Genomic DNA, 18,589 nt, shown 5'->3' on the forward strand with positions numbered 1-18,589 from the left:
CATGTAAATCTAAATTTTAGATAGAGGTCAGAGCTAGAGATATGCATACGGGAGACAAAAACATTGAGGTGGTATTTGAAGTGAAAGGGATAAATGAGATTATATAGAGGGAGATTAAATGTGATAATGCATATAAAGATTTTTTAAAAATAATAGCTTTGTTGAGATATAATTCACATATCATATTTTTCCCATATAAAGTGTAAAATTTAAATTTTTATTGTGGTAAAATGCACTTAACATATAATTTACCATTTTGACCATTGTTAGTTGTACAATTTAGTGACATTAATTACATTCATGCTGTTGCTCAATCATCACCACTATCTATTTCTAGATATTTTTCATCATCCCAAATAGAAACTCTGTATCCTTTAAACAGTAACCCCCCATTCCTTCCTCTCTCCCCAGCCTTATCTCTAGCAGTCTGCCTATCCTGTGTACATTATGTAAATGGAGTCATAGGATATTTGTCCTTTTGTGTCTTGATTTATTTCACTTAACATAATGTTTTCAGGCTTCATCCATGTTGTAACATGTATCAGAATTTCATTCTTTTAAAGTCCAAGTAAGATCCTATTGTATGTCTATAACATGCTTTGCTTATTTCTTCATCTTTTGGTGGACATTTGCACTTTTTGGCTATCATGAGTAATGCTGTTATGAACATTATTGTACAAGTATCTGTTTATGTCTCTGCTTTCAGTTCTTTTAGGTATATGACTAGGAGTGAAATTGCTGGATCATATGGTAATTCTGTGTTTAACTTTTTGAAGAACTACCAAGCTGGTTTTCCACACAACTGTACCATTTTCCATTCCCACTAGCAATGCACAAGAGTTCCAACTTCTCCATATCTTCGCCAAACTTGTTTTCCTTTAAAAAAAAAAAAAAAGATATCCTAATGGGTGTGAATTAGTATTTCATAAAGTTTTTTTTTTACAATGTTCTTTACCCTGCCATTTTCTCTCATAAGTGCCATAGGACCAAATACTTGTTTATTCACTACTTTATCCCCAGTTGGGCCAAGCACATAGTCTTCATTCAATAAATGTTGACTGAGTGAATGAATTTTAAATGTTCAATAAGTGATATTTAATTAGCTCTTGTAGTAAATGGTAGTTAATGTATTCATTCCTGTATTATGTTGAGTGGCTCCTACTGGGCTTAATGGTTTTATTTTGTTTCTATGAAATGGCCTGCCTTTGCTATGAAAAGTCTAAGAGGCAATATACCAAAATTTACATAGAATCAAACTACCTCAAACCATAATCAGAGAAAAGGAAGTAAAAGACTTGAAAATGCGACATTAGAAAGTAATGAAAAAGAAAGCAAGACCTCACTTGTTATCTTCAAATTGGAGCACTAAGTTGGTGTTGTGAACAGGTAAATTCAGGGAGGTCCCTGCAGTCCCTTCTTCAGAAAGTAATTCTAGTTCCATATCCATTTCCCCCAAACCTTTCTTGAATGAGGAGTATTTTTCTCAGATACAGATACACTGTTCTGTCTTCTTTGTGTATGTAGAAGTTGAGCCACTTTATAAATATGCTAAGTTCAAAGTCACTCTTTACATGAAACTCTTGACTGTGCATTTTGATAAACATTGTGTCTTCAAAATAACACCAGTCTCCAGAGTCTGGAAATATGCACCTCTGTCAATTTTATGGAATAGATTCCATTTTTGTGTTTTACATGTAGTTAAATACATGATATAAATGCCTATTATAATTAAGTTTATCTACCATTTTCACAGTTAATTTTACTTATCACTTGTATTTTTATCTTGAAGTCAAGGAAAGCCAAGCTATTGTCAGGAAATTTTGACCTGGAAAGTGAAAATAAATAAAGCATATGACCATTATTATATTCATAAAATACTTAGAGAAGTATTAGTAGAAAAAAAATCACTGATTATAGCAGCTATTTGGTAACATTGTCCAGATTTGGCTTACATACAGTAGGGGGAAAGCATGGCTTTAAATTTCAAAACATTAGGCTAACTCTGAAAAATCTATTTGTACATGGGTAAAATTTCAGCAGGCTTTGGTAGTTCTCTGTCTTCTTTAAAGATCAGTATAGATTTTGTTTTACCCTATTGAAATTTTCCCTGGAATTTTCATCATAAAAGAGGGGTAGGGTGCAGGATTAGCCACGTGCGTGAATCCTAAGTCACCTCTTTTCCACAGCAGTCTAGGAGCAAGATTTAATAGTGCAAGAGTTATTAGAGTCACTTTAGGAAAACCTCCCTGTGTGATGCTTGGAGAGAAAAAAAGTGATTTGCAACTGACCCAAATGTGGCTCAAACATTTATGCTCCCCTTCTCTCATCTTTCCCTTATCTTTCAAATCAAGAAAGTCTACTATGATAAAAAGGTCTGTTGTAGGCTTGGTGGGAGGAGATTAACCAGGTTAGGGTTCATTGCCAGGAAATCTTTATAGCTGTTTTGTAATTTTTGCCTGGCTTGCAAGAGACATTTTCATGGCACATCCACATTCTTGACATGTGCTATGTCAAAGAAGCATACAGAGAAAGGCGGTAAAAAGTATTGGGTTGGCAAAAAGTTCGATCACGTTTTTCTGTACCAGCTTATGGAAAAACCCAAATGAACTTTTTGGCCAACCCAAAAGTATGTTGGGATATAGGTGAGGATTGTTTAGAGGGCTTAAGCAAAAAGCAGTGTAAATCAGAACTTTGTAGCCATGAACTAACAGTTCATTCATTCATTTAACAAATGTTATTCAGAGTGCCTATTATATGCCTGGCACTGTACAAGACACTCAGGGGCATCATTAGGCTTCTTAAGTCCTTATTCTAAATCAGCCATCACTGAACAAATTCTTATAATGTATTATTCCCCATATGTCAGGAGAAACTGGAGTGTTCAGAAAAGGAGAAAGAGTTTAAGAGATTTTTTTAAGTCCCTAAATCATTTAAAACTTAAGCATAGAATAACCACAGGACTCAACATTTCCACTCCTAGATACGCACACAAAAGTATTGCAAGAAGTATGTAATGCATGCGTGCTAAGTCAGGTCCAACTCTTTGTGACCCCATGGACTGTAGCACGTCAGTCTCCTCTGTGCATGGACTTTTCCATGCAGGAATACTGGAGTGGGTTACCATGCCATCCTCCAGGGAAATCTTCACCACCCAGGGATGGAATCTGAGTCTCTTGTGTTTCCTGCATTGACAGGCAGGTTCTTTACCACTGCACCACCTGGGAATCCCAAGAAAACATGCAAACAAATACTTGTAGATGAATGTTCATAGCAGCACTCTTTTTAATAATCAAAATATGGAAGCAGGAAACTAAATATGATATATCCATACAATAGGCTATTGTTTAGCCAAAAAGAAAAGGAATGAGTTACAGATACATATCACAATGTGAATGAACCTTGAACACATAATGCTAAGTGAAAGAAAAAGTCTCAGACACAAAAGTCCACATGTTGTATGATTTCTTTTTTATGAAATATTCCAACTAAGCAAATCCATAAGGATAGAAATCTGATTAGTGGCCGTCGGGGGCCAGAGGGATGAAGAAATGGAGGGTGATTACTAATGGCTCTGAGTTTCATTTTGGAGTGATGAAAATGCCTTGGAAGAAGATAGAGGTGATGGCTGCACAACATTATGAATGTGCTAAACGATGCTTCACTGTGCACTCGCAAATGGTTAATATTATGTTGTGTGAATTTTGAAAAATATATGCCTTTAAGAATTCAGCCAGCATAGAGCTAACTCTCTTAATTTACCTATTACAAGAAGAATATCTATTAACAGAAGAGGCCAGCAAAATAAGGGAAAACAGGTAATTACAAATTGTGATTATTATGAAGAAAATAAACAGAAATAAGCTGGATAGTGATAGAGGAGGTCAGTCATAGCTTCTCTGAAGAAATGTAAAATTTACATGACCCTGAGCATACTTCCTGAGCCTCGGTTTCCTTTGGTGACATGTTTTGTGTGTGTGTATGTCTGTTTTAAATCTGTCTCTTTTTCTTCAGAAGAGGTCTAGAGGGAGACCTTGGGGTCTATAGTGATGAAGTTTCAAAGTTCTCCTGCCCCAGTAATAACTCAGGGGGAGAAATACTAGACTAGAATTTCATACAAGTCCTCTTCACATCTAATATTCCAGGAATACCAGGCTAGAAAGATTAAAATGATAAGATTATGTTACTCACTTTCCATCGAAAAAAAGGGAGATAATTGTTTTAAATGTATAGTTAGCAGAAGATTGTAGATGAAGGTCAACTTACCAGTTACACTTAGAGAAAAAGAATTTCAAGCAAGCAGGTACTAAGCTGGTACTTTTAGGTCTTATCAATTGCTCCGTGTTCTTACTCTTGTCCTTTAACAAGGGCTGATTTCAACCACAGTTAAATCAATAGGTCCTCCAGAGCTCTTCTGAAAAGAAAACCTAATGCAAACAAATTTCACATTTCTCCTCAGTCACTGTAAGCATAGGGTGTGCTGAGAAAGATAAGATAGAGGGGCCACATGCATAGCTTCAGGCATCACTGGAAGGACTGATAGAAAAAAAATAAAGATGGAAAAATTGGAAGGCTTTAAGATTAGAGATGAATTATCAATATATATTTAAGCCTTAACAAACTGTAAGATGTTCCTGCCTCAGTCTAACCCTGATATTTTTGATTCCCAACATTTGTTTTCATAATGAGTGGTTAAAGACTACAGTCAAATCTATAGTTTAAGGAGCCGCCTTTGAAGCAGTTGAGTTCTACTCCATTCTGTAGTAACTGAACTTTCAGATTTTCCACCCCTCTGTGCTGTTTTCAGTCTCCAAATGTTTGTAGCACTTCAAAAATACACTCTGCTTTTGTTTTTACCAAAAAAAAAAATATGTATGATGATTATGACTTGAAAAAGAAGACTGTTAAACCATATAAAACATAGAAGCCTAAAACAACTTAATCCTTAAAAAATATCGATCAAATCCCTATCTTTTTCGGTACTTCATAAAGTGGGAAGAGATTTCCAAACATTTTGGAAATGTTATTATTTCCCCCTAGGGACCAGGAAATTAACATAATATACAGGTCAAGTGTTTAGTGGTGCCGCCGTTAGAGGACATATTTGACAATCATGTTGCTGGTTATTCTGTGGAGTGGAGAGAGACACTGAATACCATGCATTATCATGCATAGGGGGTGTGATTATAGAATAATTGAAACTGTGCTACCCTTAGGTATGGAATAACATGACTTTTATTATACTCTATAGCTAATCAGGTACTATACAAAATTTCTCTTCCCATGTATATTTTTCTTTCTTACCTCCTGCCTGCACTACCCAGATTTCCACACCTCGATCTGTAGCTGTGTAATACTGTCATCCCTTGAAAGATAAATTTAAAAATCTCTGGTCGCTTCCTTGCATGCCAATTCAGAATCTTTTGCTGTTTCAAAGTAGCGCACAGCTAAGGAACCTGTGGAGAACTTCAGTACACTGTACTGACTTCCAGAAACTATACTTACAGGAAGTATTTTAATTCTATTTTCTGTGTCATAGAATGACTTCTTGATTATGTCCAGAAATGTTTATTAATCCCTAGTAGTTGCTCTGGATTTAGGCCAGCTTTCTTTCCCCCTTATAAAACATGACCCTAAGTCAGTCCTTTCCAAAGCCATTCCTCTTACAAGTATGTATATACATGTAGAAAGTGTATAGTAGAAAAAGTTGATGAAACCGTGATATTTCTTTAATTCCTGCTGCTTGCTCCCCTTTTATTCCTTTTGAGATGTTTGGGAGTTTTAAGGACCTAACTTTTCAAAGAAACTTAAGTTAAAGTTCCTTCTGCCTTTCTCCCATAGGCATCTATTCTAGAATGTAAAGTAATATAAAATTGGGGCTAAGAGTAGGTAGTTTTCTTTTGTTTTAAATTATGTATATACAATTTATGTGCGCTAACCCAGCACTACTTATCTTCAGTAGTGTACAGAAGAGACCAATGAATTAGAAGTTAGGAGATATGAATTCCAATCCCATTTCTATCACCAGTTAGTAGAACTTAGACAAATCATTGATTTACTTTTTTTGGTCCCTTTTTTTGGGTCCCTTTGCTGTAACCTCAGGAGGTTGAAAGAAGTAACTCTGTGTTGTTTGTATAGTACGTTTTGTGTACTTGTGTATCCTGCAGGGTTGCCCTTGCTAGAATGAAGTAGGTTTTAACAAAATTTCACATCAGTATTTCTTCACCGAAAATGATGAGTATTAACTCTCAATTATGAACAGCCATTTTGCCCACATACATGTAATATCCTGTCTCTCTACCCATTTGACAAACATTGGAACCAGCAGTCATGATTTAATTTTTGCCCAGATTGCAGCTCATCTGATAAAACAATAGAAGCTGAGTAGATATGCGCTCATGATTTTTACTGCACATCCTGGCTGAGCACTCTTTGCCCATTTACCCCATCCCACCATATTTCCCTGACTGCAGTGAGGCACAGGGCCATAGCAGTCATGCTACAAATTTAATGATGACGGATGGGACTCTTTACTTTGAGAATGTGTCATTCCCCTCAGGGGGTTGTATGTTTATTAATGTGTCACAAGTTGCTTGCTTCCTGTTAGCTCTTCTCAGTAAACAGGACTGTAGCATTCATTGGATGCTGCTTTATTTTTAGCTTTTTAAACCACCTCCTGATGAACAGAAACAGTAAACAAGTATTAAAACATTGCAAGTAATTTGAAAATAGTGCTATCCTGGGGAGTCTGGAATTTCAGACATTACCAGACAGTAGTAAATCAGCAATCACCTCACAAACCTAGGGAATAAAAGACAGGAAAATAAGAATATCTAAGTGTGTTCATCTGGAGCCACTTTCTGAAAATTAGGGTTCAGTTTCATTTGTAATAGAGAAAGACAGGGTGACTGAGGTAAGGAGTTTTGTTTTTTATGAACTTTCCTCATTCTTGTCTAGCCCAACCGCATATCCCAGATGACAACCGAAGGACTTATCTGCATTCTTGTGCTTCACACTAATTAAACACCAAGGAACTGAAGGCATCATCATGGTGATACTATCTATCTAACCTACCTTATAAACAAACACTGTTTAGCCCTACTGCAAAATAGAAATATAAAGGAAGTAGGAAAAGGGAATCCAGTACTGATAATAAGCTCTAATACTCACTGAAAGCCTGAAACTGTATTTTAAGGCTTCCCTGGTAGCTCAGACCATAAAGAATCTGCCTGCAATGCAGGAGACGCAGATTCGATCCCTGGGTCAGGAAGATCCCCTGGAGAAGGGAATGGCACCCCACTCCAGTATTCTTGCCTGGAAAATCCCATGGACAGAGGAGCCTGGTGGGCTGCAGTCCATGGGGTTGCAAAGAGTCGGACACGACTGAGGCCCACGCTGGCTTTATAACAAGACCATGTTTTAGCATGCTTGATTCTCACAGCAGCCTATGAGGTTTTTAGTACTGTTTCCTCCTTGTATAGATGATGAAATGGAAGGCTAAAGTGAAGTAACTTTCCCTATTTTCAAAAGTAATGAGTGATTGGGCTGGAATCCAAACCTCTGCAGTTGGGCTTTAGTGATCTTACTGTTGACCCAACGGCCTTGTATTTGATACAAGGAGATGTGGGAAAACTGACAACAATATAAGTCTGAGGAGAAAGAAGACCTAAGACTCTTGAATTTAAAAGATTAATGTGGAAGGTTCAAAATTAGAATTCACTTATTTACTTCTTAGAAAAGTCTGTTTTTTAAGAATTCTAGCATGTTCTACAAGTATCAGTATGTTTCTAAACCTCAAATGTTTTAAGACAGTTGAATGCATCCTAAAATAGTTAATAATTTAGTAAATTATTTTTTCTTAAAAGGAGCCTGAGAAGAGCACGCTTTAGTCTGTACTGTAGTGAAAGTAATAAATAATGCATGAGCAATATTGCTGGCAGACCCAAAGAGGGTTTTTTTCCCTCTTGGGTGTGAAGCTCAGGCTAAAATTTAACACACTTTCTCTGCTCTCAAAGCTTTTTCTTTTTCAATATCTTCCATGCTGAAAGATTGGCTCTACCTTTCATATATTCATCTGAGAATACTACTTTATCATCTTGTATGTCTCTCTTTCCTTTGTTCCTTCACTATCACATTGATTCTATATCTTAAATCTATTTTAAACAGGATCCCTCCTTTTTATCTCAATGGACATTGCCTTTGTTGGAATTGCCATTTTTTTTTCCTGAGTAAATACAATTGCTTCCTAATTTGTCTCACTGTACTTAGTCCTCCTTCCAGTCCAGTTCAATTCATTTTTCTCACTACAATCAGAAAAATCTTTTCAAAATCCAAATATCATTGTTTCCCAGCATAAAGTCCAAAGTCTTTATGGTGACTTTACAGGACTTTCAACCTGGCTTCTGCACACATCTCTAGTTCCAATCCCTACTGTTCTTTATCACTACCTTATAATTCAGTCACACCAAATTATTTGCATTTCTTCAAGCATGCCAAGTTGTTCCATGCCTTCAAGCCTTTGTGCATAGTATTCCTTGAAATAGCCTTTCTTAAAATTACTAACACTCTAAATTATTCCTACTTTATAATCATATATGACAATTTATCAAGTCTTATTTCTTTCTTTGGCACTCCTGTGGTGGTAGCTGCCACCTTTGTAGTATTTAGCACGTTGAAGTTCAGCTGTTTACTTGTGTATCATTTCTAGATTGTGAGGAATTGGGACAGGGAATATGTCTCATCATTCTAGAAAAATCCCTGAGCACCTTCTCTGAGGACATTTTTCAGGCTACTGATTGTTTAACAGCTAATGGTTTCACGTATTAAGGATTATAGATATACTTGTAGACTACATATTATATGAAGCTAGAGAAATCTAAATTCTAATTTTTTGTGGAAGTTTTCTCTGCTGCCCAAAATCAAGCTGAATAACTAACAGTAATGGTAACCTCTGTTTTGCTCCTTTACTCTCAACACTTCTCACACCAGATGCGTGGGGTTTTGCCCACATGAGATCATTCTTCAACCAGCTGGATGTCTTACCATTCAGTTCTGTTCTGGCACTATCTTCCTGGACTTAGTGGCAGATCTCACAGGTTAAGGGCTCAGTCCTGGGAGAGGCCAGTTGCAAGTCCACAAATTACCTACACTTCTGACTGATCAGCTGTCAATCAGAGGTTTGTGGAACGCCCTCAGATTCTGTCATTTGCTAGAATGGGTCATAGAACTCAGAAATTATTACTATTGCTGATTTATTGCAAAGTGTATTTCAAAAGATACAAATGAACAGCCAGATGAAAGAGGCATGTAGGGCGATGGGTGAGAGAGGAGGCCCAGAGCTGGCACGAGCTTTCCAGGCCTGCCACCGACCCAGCACCGCCTTGTGTTCACCAAAGCTGAAGCTCACCAAACCTTTTGCTTTAAGAGTTTTTAAAGAGCTCAGTCTCCAATGCCTGTCCCCTTCCTGTCAGTGGGTGGGGCTGAAAGGTCTAACTCTGATCTCTTGGTCTATCTAGGAGTTCCGCTCAAAGTCAGCTGTTAGCACAAACCCAAATGTGGTCAAAAGGGACCCCTTATGAATAATACTCAGGAAAAATCACTCCATAAATTGTAAGAGTTTTAGCAGATCTGTGCCAGGAAAAATACCAAATATGTTCTCTATTATACCACAACACATCTGGCTATTTTCTGGTCATTCTCATTGTGTCATATTAGCATCAGAAGAAAGAAAAGCAGGAATCTAAATCAAGTTGCTGCTTAAACAACAAAGCATCTTGACTGAATAAGGGGGAGGACTTGGGGGTTGTGGTCCGTGTACGTCAATGCAAAGTAGAGAGGAATCAACATCACTGAACACCTGTGTGTGTGTTAATCACTCAGTCGTGTTCAACTCTGTGTGACCCCATGGACTTCCACCAGGTACCTCTGTCCATAGAATTCTCCAAGCAAGAATACTGGAGTGGGTAGCCATTACGTTCTCCTGGTTGAATGCCCAGGACAGGCCAAACAGGTTTTCATTTAGTATCACATTTAATAATTGGAAAAGTGTTGTCTCTGCACACCACTTGAGAGTTTCAGAGGTACTTGGTGAGTTGCCTCAAGTTGTAAATATAACAGTAAGACTCAAGTCCAGAACTTTGATGGCCATGTACATATATATGCCATCAAGCACTTACCAAAAGAGTTCTCTTAAGAAAGCCTTAAGTCTGATGTCCAATTCTTCTCTTTATTCTCACTGCCTGGCACAATGACTGACACATTATCAGTGTTCATTGACTGTCCAGAGGCTAAATTAGCAAACAGAAATTGTGCAATTTACAAGAAAACTTCCTTTGGTCCGATTTTTTCAAAGAGATCTCTGAACACAATTTCTATTCTCATGTATTCCATTATAAACCTAATCTCGGATCCAGCAAAGAAGAAATTGATGTGCTGATTTCATCAATTGATTCTGTAGAATTTGTCTTTCAGAATGGGGTTGTCCTTACATAATATATCAGTATGTTTCTCCTGTCTCACAACACGGACTGCAGTCCAAGTGGGTATGAGTCTGTGAAGATAGGTTGTAACTGAGCAATACTTTTATCCAAGACTGTTTACTGCTCATAGTCATTGAAAACGTCCCCTCTTAGCAGACAACCAGTAAGTATTTTGTGACTTGAGCAGCCTTATTCCTATCCTTTCATTATGTTTAATAGATCAGTTGCATTTTCCTATTTCTTTGTTCGGTTTACCAATTTTATTTTTAATTAATTCTTATTTAAGGAAAATACATCCTCAAGGCATGCATACCTTGAGGGCATGCCGACCCAAAAGACAGGAAGAGAAGAGAGGCCCAATTTTGGTTCCTCTTTTTATATGTTTTTTTCTGCTCCCCGTGGGCCTGCCCTATGTAAATTGGGCTAGCCAGGAGTGCTGTTTGTTCTACCTGAGGTCCTCACTCAGGTTCTCAGAGCTTCCTTTGTTCTATTTTCATGGGCTTTTCCCTTCCTTATCTTTTAACCACCACCATTCTGGACTCCTTTTTCCTATTCTAACTACCTAACAGAATGAAAGTTCCTTGTAGATAAAGCAGGGAAAAGTGTGATTGTACTAAAATATAAAGTGTATTTCTTTAAAACATTTTATCTGAAAAACTTAGGGTGATAGATGAGTAAACACAAACTTACCAACAGTGTGTGTTAGTTTCTTTTTTTCATGAGGGTATGCAACCATATCTCATGCAGTGTGAATTATTTCCCTGGTGACCAATGAATGCCTGACTCCCTGGTGTCTCAGCAGTAAAGAACCCAACTGCAAAGCAGGAGACTTGGATTCTATCCCTGGGTGGGGAAGGTCCCTTGGAGGAGGAAATGGCAGCCCACTCCAGTATTCTTGCCTGGAAAATCCCATGGACAGAGGAGCCTGGTGGCCTACAGTCCATAGGGTCTCAACAACAATTTTTATTGGAATATAGTTGAGTTACAATGTTGTCTTAGTTCCTGCTATATAGCAAAGTGAATCAGTTATACATATACATATATCCACTCTTTTTTAGATCCTTTTCCCATAAAGATCAGTACAGAGTATTGAGTAGAGGTCCTTGTGCTATATGGTAAGTCCTTATTAGTTATGTATTTTATATATAATAGTGTGACTATGTTAATCCCAGTCTCCCAATTTATCCCCCTTTGGTAACCGTAAGCTTGTTTTCTATAACTGTGACTCTATTTCTGTTTTGTAAATAAGTTAATTTTTACTATTATTTTTTTAGATTACACATACAAGTGATACCATATGGTATTTGTCTTTCTTTGTCTGACTTACTTTACCCAGTAGGACAATCTCTAGGTTCATCCATGTCACTGTAAATGGCATTATTTCATTTGTATTTATGGCTGAGTATGAGTTTACTGATTTTAGCATAATTATACCCAAACTCGATTTCTTTCTTGACCTAATTCTTCTTTTATTACTTTTCTTTTTCTAGATAACAAAAATCTCTGTTGAACATTTTTTCAAACCAAACCTGTATATATTATAAAACTTTCTTCCCAGCATATGAAAAATACATAAATGGTTTAACAGAACCAAGCATTATTTAGCTGACAGATAAGAGCCCTGTGGAATAAGCCATGATACCATATGTTAATTAATAAATTGAGTTTTTATCCTTCTTTCCCTTTTTGACTGAAGTAAATGCACTCCCTTGGTATTGGTTTGTTCACACCAGGCCACCATATTTATTCTGCTTTGTTACAGAAACTCCACTTACTGTATGAAAGTATCCATCTCACTGACAGTAGGCGAAAATGACACTGGACTCTGCTACAATTCCAAGATGAAGTACTTTGATAAAGCTGAACTTAGCAAAAGCAAGGAAATTGCCTGCCGTGACATAGAAGACTTTTTGCTACCAAGCAGAGAACCTGAAATACTGTGGTATAAGGTATGGACTATGAATGATTTTATTGCTCATAAATAGATTCATGTGTATCTTATAGGGCAAGTTGGATAAAAAATATTAATGGGTGTTCTGTAGTTCAGTTCTGCCTTTATGAAATACTACAGCAAGTTGTGCTGGTCATTGTAAGTTTTTAAACCAGTGATTTTGAAAAATGCCCACCAAGTCAAACAAAAGAGGAGGAAATAGGGAATCTACCTGAAAAAGAATTTAGAATAATGATAATAAAAATGATCCAAAATCTTGAAAACAAAATGGAGTTACAAATAAATAGCCTGGAGACAAAGATTGAGAAGATGCAAGAAAGGTTTAACAAGGACCTAGAAGAAATAAAAAAAAGTCAATTAAAAATTAATAATGAAATAAATGAGATCAAAAACACTCTGGAGGGAACCATGAGTAGAATAACAGAGACAGAAGATAGGATAAGTGAGTTAGAAGATAAAATGGTGGAAATAAATGAAGCAGAGAGGAAAAAAGAAAAAAAAATCAAAAGAAATGAGGACAACCTCAGGGACCTCTGGGACAACGTGAAACGCCCCAACATTCGAATCATAGGAGTCCCAGAAGTAGAAGACAAAAAGAAAGGCCATGCGAAGATACTCGAGGAGATAATAGCTGAAAACTTCCCTAAAATGGGGAAGGAAATAGCCACCCAAGTCCAAGAAACCTAGAGAGTCCCAAACAGGATAAACCCAAGGCGAAACACCCCAAGACACATATTAATCAAATTAACAAAGATCAAACACAAAGAACAAATATTACTTTCATTCTTGATTATAAACAATGAAGGAGGATTCAGAACATCAAGGGAAATGTTGAAATAGTTTTTTACTTTTCCCTTGGATTTCTGTCTTGGACAATGTTAAATAGCCTTAAAATTAGCCCCACTCTTTCTGTTTCTGTGCATCTGGGCTATGTATTTTATGTGTCTTAATTGTATGACTATTTCTAACCCTGATTTTATGAAGTTTGCTTGCTTTCCATAGGAAGATTCTAAGCAAGCCCTGATGATTTCCTCAAAAAGAAGGGATATTAGGAGAGTTTGACCCGAAGTCTTCAATTACAAATATTTTTTCATGTGTACATTCAACTCCTAGATATGCAATTTCTTTGTTGTTTGCTAAGAAGTTCATCCTGGAGCAGGAAATGGCAATCCACTCCAGTAGTCTTGCCTGGAAAATTCCATGGGCAGAAGAGCCTGGCAGGCTACAGTCTATGGGGTTGCAAAGAGTCAGACAGAACTGAGCACGAACTTGCACACATAAGAAGTTGATCTTGAGAGTTACACACTTTTTCTCATTTTTTTGCAAGTAGTAGCTCAGAATTTGCTGAAATATTAGAGACTACACACGCGTGCATACACACATCCCCCACACAGAGTCTTACATTCAGTTTTTTAAATGACCAGCCTCATGTTGGTCCTTTAGTCATGTTTCCACCATCTCCCCAGTCATTGTGACCTTACGCTAGATAGACCATAACTAGTGAAGTGATGGGTGAAGATGCAGTATATCTAGAATTTAAAGAAGTCTTCATATTATTTTTCCACAGTCAAGGGAACATTTAGTGCATAATTCACAGTTTATACAACCAATATGAGGATATTAAATGTGTACTTTGCACTGAAATAGCCAGATAATTGTGCCCCAGTTACACACAGGCATTGAGATGCATCATCAAAACAATGGTCTGTATAGATTTGATTTGCCAATAAATTTTTTAAAAGATATGACTTCTGGATAGTGTTAGAAGGTTTAAAGCTATTTTATCCTCATTCCATTGATTTCTAATCTGGCTAGAGAAAATGGACTTCAATTTCTCAAAAACAGAAATCTCCTGAGCCAACATCATAATAATCCAAAACTTAAATCAGAGACCATAATTTGGTATTAACAATGAAAATTGGTATTATGGAACTATGAAGATCTTGCATAAAAATGATGGCCATTTCCTCCATCCATTGCAGAATATATATGCTATGAAAAGATCAAATTATTTCTAAATGTGACATTAAAAGATTTAAAATATTGAATTAAAGCATTTTTCTCCATAGTTATTTTCTACTTTCCACTAAAAAATTCATTTTATGTTTTATGTTATTAGTATCAAGGTAGTTAATTTCATAAAAATCAAATGTAAAATATTTTCTTCTAAAAGTGCTATCAAAAGTAATCTTAATAAATGTTCCTTTTATTATATCTAATAAATCAACACATATATATCTGATTTAGAGACACTAATCTTATGCATTAATAAAGTGAATCTTAAGTACTTTTTTCCAAATTGAGAACCTGGTTTCCTGGAAATATGGAAAAGATTTGAAAATCTTTAGCATTAATTCCTAAATCTTCAGCATTTTTAAAATATAACTTTAGAAGTTTTAGTTTAGTCATTTTAAATATTTTATTTTTAAGTCACTGTATATACTATAAAAATTCTATATTCTTCATGTAGGAATGTAGGACAAAAACATGGAGGCCAAGTATAGTATTCAAAAGAGATACGCTGCTTATAAGAGAAGTCAGAGAAGATGACATTGGAAATTATACATGTGAGTTAAAATATGGAGGCTTTGTTGTGAGAAGAACTACTGAACTAACTGTTACAGGTAAGTTCAGTCTTCAGTATTTCACTTGCAAGTAATGAAACTAACATTTTAAGTTTCACTTTTGTGCTTCATATTGATTTTTTCAAATCTTTGCAGTGAAAGAACCACTTAACCAAATGCTAAATGTATTCCTATAGGTGAAGTTTATTCCTTCTTGTTTTCAAATTATATTGCCCTGAAATGCATTTGAAAGGTTAAAGAAAATAGACTTAGGGGATTATAGAAATGTTAGCTTTTGAAAGTGCTTGAAATAATGAGTATACAATTTCAGAAAATTATGCTTATATTTTGTAGTGGTGTCATTTTTGGAAACATTTCCTAGAGTGTTGAAATGGAATATATGAAATTTACCTCGATCTTCCTGTCTTGTTCCAAATTAGAAACATTACTTTTTTATTCATGTATCACTCTGTGAACTTGACACATGTTCTCATGAACTTGAATATAACAAAATAATCACATGCAATGTTTGAATAATTATGTGAGATGCATTGCATGGTCTCATTCCTGTATCTGGTGACTAAGGTAGAAGGGCATGAGAGCAAAATTCAGGACAATCTGTAATCACAGACCTACAACTCACTAGTCATGTGATAATTTTAATCACCACAACCTTCAGAATATCAATTTCCTCATGTGTAAAATGGTGATGATAAAGTTTGCCTTGTTTATTTCATAGGATTTTTGCAAGGATTGAATGAAGTAAGCTAATATGTATGAAATCCATTAGCAAAATATAGAATTACATACAAATATGCATAATTTTTGTCATTTTAAATGATATATTCTTAAATAATGTATTCATCCCTCATTTAATGTTATTCTCTCAAAGTGCCTCCAACAGATAAAGTGGGGGGATCAAAAATCAATGCTTCCATCAGTTAAAGACATTATTCTCATCTTATTAAGAGAAATTCTTAATAAGTGATATCTCTGCTTTTTAATATGCTGTCTAGGTTTGGCATAGCTTTCCTTCCAAGGAGCAAGCGTCTTTTTTATTTCATGGCAACAATCACCATCCACAGTGATTTTGAAGCCCAAGAAAATTAAATCTGTCATTGCTTCCAGTCTTTCCCCTTCTGTTTGCCCTGAAGTAATGGGACCGGATGCCGTGATCTTAGTTTTTTGAATGTTGAGTTTTAAGCCAACTTTTTCACTCTCCTTTTTCGTCTTCAAGAGGCTCTTTAGTTCCTCTTTGCTTGCTCCTGTTAGAGTGGCGTCATCTGCATATCTGTGGCTCTCAGTATTTCCCCCAGCAATCTTGATCCCAGCTTTTGATTCATCCAGCCCGGCATTTCTCATGATGTACTCTACATATAAGTTAAATAAGCAGGGTGACAATATACAGCCTTGACGTACTCCTTTCCCAATTTGGAACCATTCTGTTGTTCCATGTCTGGTTCTAACTGTTGCTTTTTGACCTGCATACAGATTTCTCAGGAGGCAGGTAAGTGGTTTAGTATTCCCATCTCTTTAAGAATTTTCCAGTTTGTTGTGATCCACACAGTCAAAGGCTTTAGCATAGTCAACGAAGCAGAAGTAAATGCTTTTCTGGAATCCCCTCGATTTCTCTGTGATCCAACGGATGTTGGCAATTTGATGTATGGTTCTTGTGCCTTTGCAGCACCCAACTGTACATCTGGAAGTTCTTGGTTCACGTACTGCTGAAACCTAGCTTGAAGGATTTTGAGCATTACTTTACTAGCATGTGAAATGAGAGCAAATGTGAAATAGTTTGAACATTCTTTGGTATTGCCCTTCTTTGGAATTGAAATGAAAACTGACATTTTCCAGTCCTGTGGCCACTGTTGAGTTTTCCAAATTTGCTGGCATATTGAGTGCAGCACTTTCACTGCATCATCTTTTAGGATTTGAAATAGCTCAACTGGAATTCCATCACCTCCACTAGCTTTGTTTGTAGTAATGCTTCCTAAGGTCCACTTGACCTCACACTCCAGGATGTCTGGCTCTAGGTCAGTGACACACCATCGTGGTTATCTGGGTCATTAAGGCCTTTTTTGTACAGTTCTTCTGTGTTTTCTTGCTACCTCTTCTTAATCTCTTCTGCTTCTATTAGGTCCTTGTCATTTCTGTCCTTTGTCATGTCCATCCTTAAACGAAATATTCCCTTGACATCTCTAATTTTCTTGAAGAGATCTTTAGTCTCTCATTCTATTGTTTTCCTCTGTTTCTCTGCATTGTTTACTTAAGAATGCTTTCTTTTCTTCCCTTGCTATTCTCTGGTTCTCTGCATTCTGTTTGGGTATATCTTTCCCTTTCTCCCTTATCTTTTGCTTCTCTCTTCTCTCAGTTATTTTTAAAGGCTCCTCAGACAACCTCTTTGCCTTTTTGCATTTCTTTTTCTTTAGGATAGTTTTGATCATTGCCTCCTGTACAGTTATGAATCTCCACCCATAGTTTTTCAGACATTCTGTCTACCAGATCTAATGCCTTGAATCTATTAATTACCTCCACTATATAATCATAAGGGATTTGATTTAGGTCATACGTGAATAGCCTAGTGGTTTTCCCTACTTTATTCAGTTTAAGCCTGAATTTTGCAATAAGAAGTTCATGATCTGAGCCATAGTTGGCTCCAGGTCTTGTTTCTGCTGACTGTATAGAGCTTCTCCATCTTCGGCTCCAAAGACTATAATCAATCTGATTTCAGCATTGACCATCTGGTGATGTACATGTATAGAGTTATCTCTTGTGTTGTTGGAAGAGGGTGTTTGCTATGACCAGTGTGTTCTGTTGACAAAACCCTGCTAACCTTTGCCCTGCTTCATTTTGTACTCCAAGGCCAAACTTGCCTGTTATTCCAGCTATCTCTTGATGTCCTACTTTTGCATTCCAGTCCCCTGTGATGAAAAGATATCTTGTTTTGGTGGTAGTTTTAGAAAGTCTTGTAGTCGAACTGTTCAACTTCAGCTTCTTCAGCATTAGTGGTTGGAGCATAAACTTGGATTACTGTGATGTTGAATGGTTTGCCATGGAAATGAATTGAGATCATTCTGTCATTTTTGAGATTGCACACAAGTACTGCATTTCATACTCTTTTGTGGGCCATGAGGGCTACTCCATTTTTTCTGAGGGATTCTTGCCCACAGTAGTAGATATAATGGTCATCTGAATTAAATTTGCCCATTCCCATCCATTTTAGTTCACCGATTCCTAAGATTTCGATGTCCATGTTTGCCATCTCCTGTTTGACCACATTCAGTTTACCTTGATTCATGGACCTAACATTCGAGGTTCCTGTGCAGTATTATTCTTAACAGCATCAAAGTCCCTGTATATGAAAAGTATTTTGTGGCAGTCACTTTCATCTTTTAATAACCATCTTTCAATCTTGAAATTTTGATTAGTTTGACTTAAAAACAAAATTTGATATCATGAAATTCATTTGATGGCTGTAAGTATTTTGATTGACAGGAAATTTAGTTAAATCAGATACTCTTTGGTGATGCCTTTGAGAAATATTAGACCGAGAAGATAACTGACAGTAGCAATACATGTTACGTTTAAATAGTAACCAC

The 18,589-nt window shown here is 36.4% G+C and overlaps 1 protein-coding gene across 1 annotated transcript in view; it reads left to right on the forward strand.

The window, feature by feature from the left end:
• IL1RAPL1 (interleukin 1 receptor accessory protein like 1) overlaps positions 1-18,589 on the forward strand; it is a 1,388,178-nt gene that overhangs the window by 806,822 nt on the left and 562,767 nt on the right. Inside the window, exons 4-5 of the mRNA XM_020881599.2 lie at positions 12,238-12,424; positions 14,897-15,050. Coding sequence (XP_020737258.2) covers positions 12,238-12,424; positions 14,897-15,050 — 341 coding nt within the window. The remainder of the gene's footprint in view (positions 1-12,237; positions 12,425-14,896; positions 15,051-18,589) is intronic.

Source organism: Odocoileus virginianus, chromosome X, assembly GCF_023699985.2.
Source record: "Odocoileus virginianus isolate 20LAN1187 ecotype Illinois chromosome X, Ovbor_1.2, whole genome shotgun sequence".
Taxonomy (NCBI): Eukaryota; Metazoa; Chordata; class Mammalia; order Artiodactyla; family Cervidae; genus Odocoileus; species Odocoileus virginianus.